This window comes from Ipomoea triloba, chromosome 1 (genome assembly GCF_003576645.1).
Source record: "Ipomoea triloba cultivar NCNSP0323 chromosome 1, ASM357664v1".
NCBI classification, from domain to species: Eukaryota; Viridiplantae; Streptophyta; class Magnoliopsida; order Solanales; family Convolvulaceae; genus Ipomoea; species Ipomoea triloba.
The window spans coordinates 137340-141301 of NC_044916.1; the positions used below are offsets into that span (position 1 = coordinate 137340).

At 43.6% G+C, this 3962-nt stretch overlaps 1 protein-coding gene across 1 annotated transcript; it reads left to right on the plus strand.

The window, feature by feature from the left end:
- On the plus strand, positions 1 to 3962 carry LOC116028670 (protein FAR1-RELATED SEQUENCE 5-like). Its single transcript, XM_031270455.1, has 3 exons — positions 1 to 117; positions 981 to 1812; positions 2540 to 3962. Exons 1-3 carry the CDS (start codon positions 60 to 62, stop codon positions 3960 to 3962), a joined length of 2313 nt encoding a protein of 770 aa, XP_031126315.1. The 5' UTR covers positions 1 to 59.

Consider the following 3962-nt stretch of genomic DNA (forward strand, 5'->3'; position numbering starts at 1 on the left):
GTCGGTCGTGGGACGAATAAGAAGGCGAGTTGGATTAGTTCTGGTGTGACGGCTGTAGCATGGTGAAGCCCCGCGCCGGCATGGTGGTGTGCGACGAGGACTGCGCAGTTTCACCAGGTACGCACTTTATACACCCGCGTATGTGTAGACGACCCTGGAGTCCTATTATCGGTCTTCTCCACGGCGCCGTGCCGCTGTTGGTCGAGCGCCCATCGAACACGCCGCAGTTTAGGGTAGTTTGTGCGGTGCGCTACTGGTTTGAAAGGGCTCCCCAATAACATGGTGTACTGATGGTGTACTTATGAGCGAAGTCAGGAAGTACCGCACCAGTGATACAGTCATACTCACATTAATTTGTTAGTTCCCTTTGATCACCATGTAGGTTTTCCCCATTAATTGTGTAAAAATTGTAGCCGTGTGAGACCCCAATGCTACCCACTATGAGGCTAGTATGGGTAACTACCAAACCATTCAAATATGATGGAATGCAAGATATATGATTTCCCAGGCTCATCAGTGCAAATGTAAAATGTATATACCAATGAAGATAACAATGGACACATAGAAACTGATGCATGCTAGTTATTCAAGTTTACTGTTATGTTTTTTTTGTTTTTTGTTAAGGTTCTTTTGTGGTGTTGTTTTTAATATTAGTATCTTCTCATTTTTATATTTTAGGCTTAAAATCAGAGTATAACTAGGAGTAATTCTGCTTATGACTGTATGGAGGGATTATACAGTATGATTTAGTGTTATATATGTTCAAAAGGGGGGTTGGCATTTGAGAAAACAAATGGGGAATCAATATTAATTAATTCAGATATTAGTTAACATATAATTAGCACTTCTTGAATTGTCTTTGAATTTATTCTTTTCGAATGTATTTGGGTATGGTGGTGCAGGCCATGTTGGTTACTTAACACATGCATGTAGAACGGTTAATGGGGTGGTCTTGTTTCACTGACATTATTTTAATGCAGGTGGTAGTGTAGAGGTTCGTACTCACGGTGGTGCGATTGAACCGGACTGGGCGTTGACTGATCCCTCGTTCTGGACACCGAATGTTGACGCAATGATACGACCAGCCATTGGACTTCGGTTCAAGACAATGAATGAGGGTGTAGAGTTTTATATGAGCTACGGACGCGCCGGTGGGTTTGATGTACGCCATAGCACCATGAAGCGAGGCCGGGATGGTGAGGTGACTATGCGTTATTTAGTTTGCAGCCGTCAAGGGACCAAAGGGGGTGGTAGTAGCGGCCCATCCACTGTGAATGGTGAGGGAGGCCACGTTAAGCAACGAAGAAAGCGAATTTCTAACAGGGTTCAATGCCTAGCTAAGATTTGTTTACGACAGGACAACACTAGAGAGTTCGTGGTGACTATTTTCGAAGAGAATCACACCCACCCTTTGTGCTCTGAGGCATCCAAACAATTTTTGCGCATCAACAGGAACCTAGATGCCACACAACAAGCATTCATTGCAAGTTGCATTAAGGCTAATATTGGGACCGCTCAAAGCTTCAGATTATGCAAGGAGCTAGTGGGTACGTACGGTAATATCGGTGCAACAAGTGTTGACTTCCATAATTTCAAACGAGACCTACAAGAGTATGTCAGCGGGGGTGATGGAGAGATGATTATTAAACAGTTCAGCCAGAAACGGGAGGTGTCGGATGGTTTTTATTTCGATTATCAACTAGATGAAGAGAATCGGTTGACGCGTCTTTTTTGGGCTGACCCCCTAGCTCGGGACAATTTCTCGACCTTTGGTGACGCCATTTCGTTCGATGCAACCTATGGTACGAACAGGTATGTCAAAGCTTTTCAATATGCATAATTATATTTCGTGTATATGACCATGATGCGTGGATGTAGCAACCCTGTACTGGACTTTAAAGTATGAAGTTAGTTAGCAAATTACATTTGATATGCATATCGTTGATCTCACTACTTGATGAGAGACAAATTATATATATGAGGTGGATTGAAATATACAGTTGTGTCTTGGGGTGGGTCATTTTGTTTTTTTTTTTTTGTTTTTTTTTTGTCAAAATTAAATGAGAAGGTTGGTGATTGATGCCCGTAACTCTTATTTGAATGGTTTGGTGACTATAATATTAGAAAGGTCGGTGGTGTTTGGTTATTAATTACTGCATGCCTTGAAGGAATATAATATAAGTGGAGATGGGCAGTGTGTTGGGTTTGTAAAAGTTATATGATGCATTGAATGTATTGAGAAAACATTATAAGACTATAGATCCTGCGGAACAAAGTTCTGTGTGTGCATCTTGGTTTGGTTCGGTCATTGGGGCAATTTTAATTTGTTATACTGTACATTGGGTTATTATATGTTCATTTAATTTTGCGTGAATTGTATTTATCGATTAATTTGAGTCGGTATGTAGTCATTTGTGTGTGTGTTTTTTTCCCCCATAAATTGTTATCCATAACGTTGGCATGCTAGCCTAATTAAGCGTTCGTAAAGTGATGTTGATTATGGCGAGGGAGAATTGTGTTTAAGCATCTTCTGTTGCAGGTACTCTTTGGTTTTTGTGCCCTTCACCGGGGTCGACAACCACCGTCGTTGCATCACCTTGGGGGCTGGACTACTCACTAAAGAGGACGTGGACTCATACATGTGGTTATTAGACAGATTCAAAACCGCAATGGGTAAGAGTCCACTTTATGTGGTTACCGATCAGGACGCCGCCATGATTATTGCTGTGGAACGGGTCTTACCAGAGAGTCGTCATCGGTTTTGTATGTGGCACATCATGACTAAGGTTAGTGAAAAAGCTGGTGGTGAACTTGCAAAGGACGAAGTATTCCGTAAGAAGTTAAATAGTATAGTTTGGTCTGACCGAATCGTAGTTGAGGAGTTCGAATCTCAATGGCAGGGGTTAATGGCAGAGTATGATCTTGGTGAACACCGCTGGTTTAACAAACTATATGCGGAGCGGATGTTCTGGATCTCGGCTTATTTCCTTGACTTGCCAATGAGTGGGCTACTACGGACGACGTCCCGGTCTGAAGGGGAAAACAGTGCTTACGGTAAGTTCACAAATCCGCACTCTAGTATAGTTGAGTTTTATATGCAATTTGAGGGTGTGCTGGAAGCTCAGCGTCACAAACAGACAAAATTGAACGCTCAGTGCGAGGGGTATTCACCCGAGTTTAAAACTCCTTTAGCATTAGAAAGGCATGTCGCGCAAATCTACACAATAACTATTTTTTATGAGGTTCAAAAAGAGATTCTTGGTGGGTGTTTTTTTTGTCGAGTGGTTAGTATTTGTGAGGACAAGGGTTTGATGGTGTACGTCATTAAAGATGAGTGGAATAGAGTATGCAGTGTCGAGTACAACCCTATTGATTTTAGTGCACAGTGCAGTTGCAAGTTATTCCAGAGGATGGGTTTGGTTTGCAGGCATATGTTCTTGGTGTTCAAGGAAGCACACCTACAGTCGGTCCCCCCCCAATATGTCGTGGGTCGGTGGTGCAAACAGTGCAGCGTTCCGGGGAGCCTGGAGCAGTGCAGTACCAGTAGCCCCCCCGGAATGGTTATGAATTTATTGTGGGCCGAGATCAACACGTGTGTAGGGATGGTGGGAAGGAATGAGGGACGATTGACACGGTTGTTACAGGCAATGAATGAACTGAAAGCTGAATTCGTGGCTGACGGGTCGAGCACTCGCATGGTAAAGGGCAACACCGCTGCTATTCAGGCTTTGTGTGGTGTGTGCCCTCCGCAATCCATATCTATTAAGCCCCCAGCACAAGTGAAGAACAAGGGGAGTGGGAAACGCATCAAGAGCAAACGGGAGTTAGCTATCGAGGCTAGGGAGAAGGGTGAGCACAAGTGCGGGGCGTGCGGTCTTTACGGGCGTCATGACCGCCAAAATTGCCCTAAATTTCCACGTGTCGGTTCCGGTGACAAACTGAATAAAAAAAATAGTGCTTAA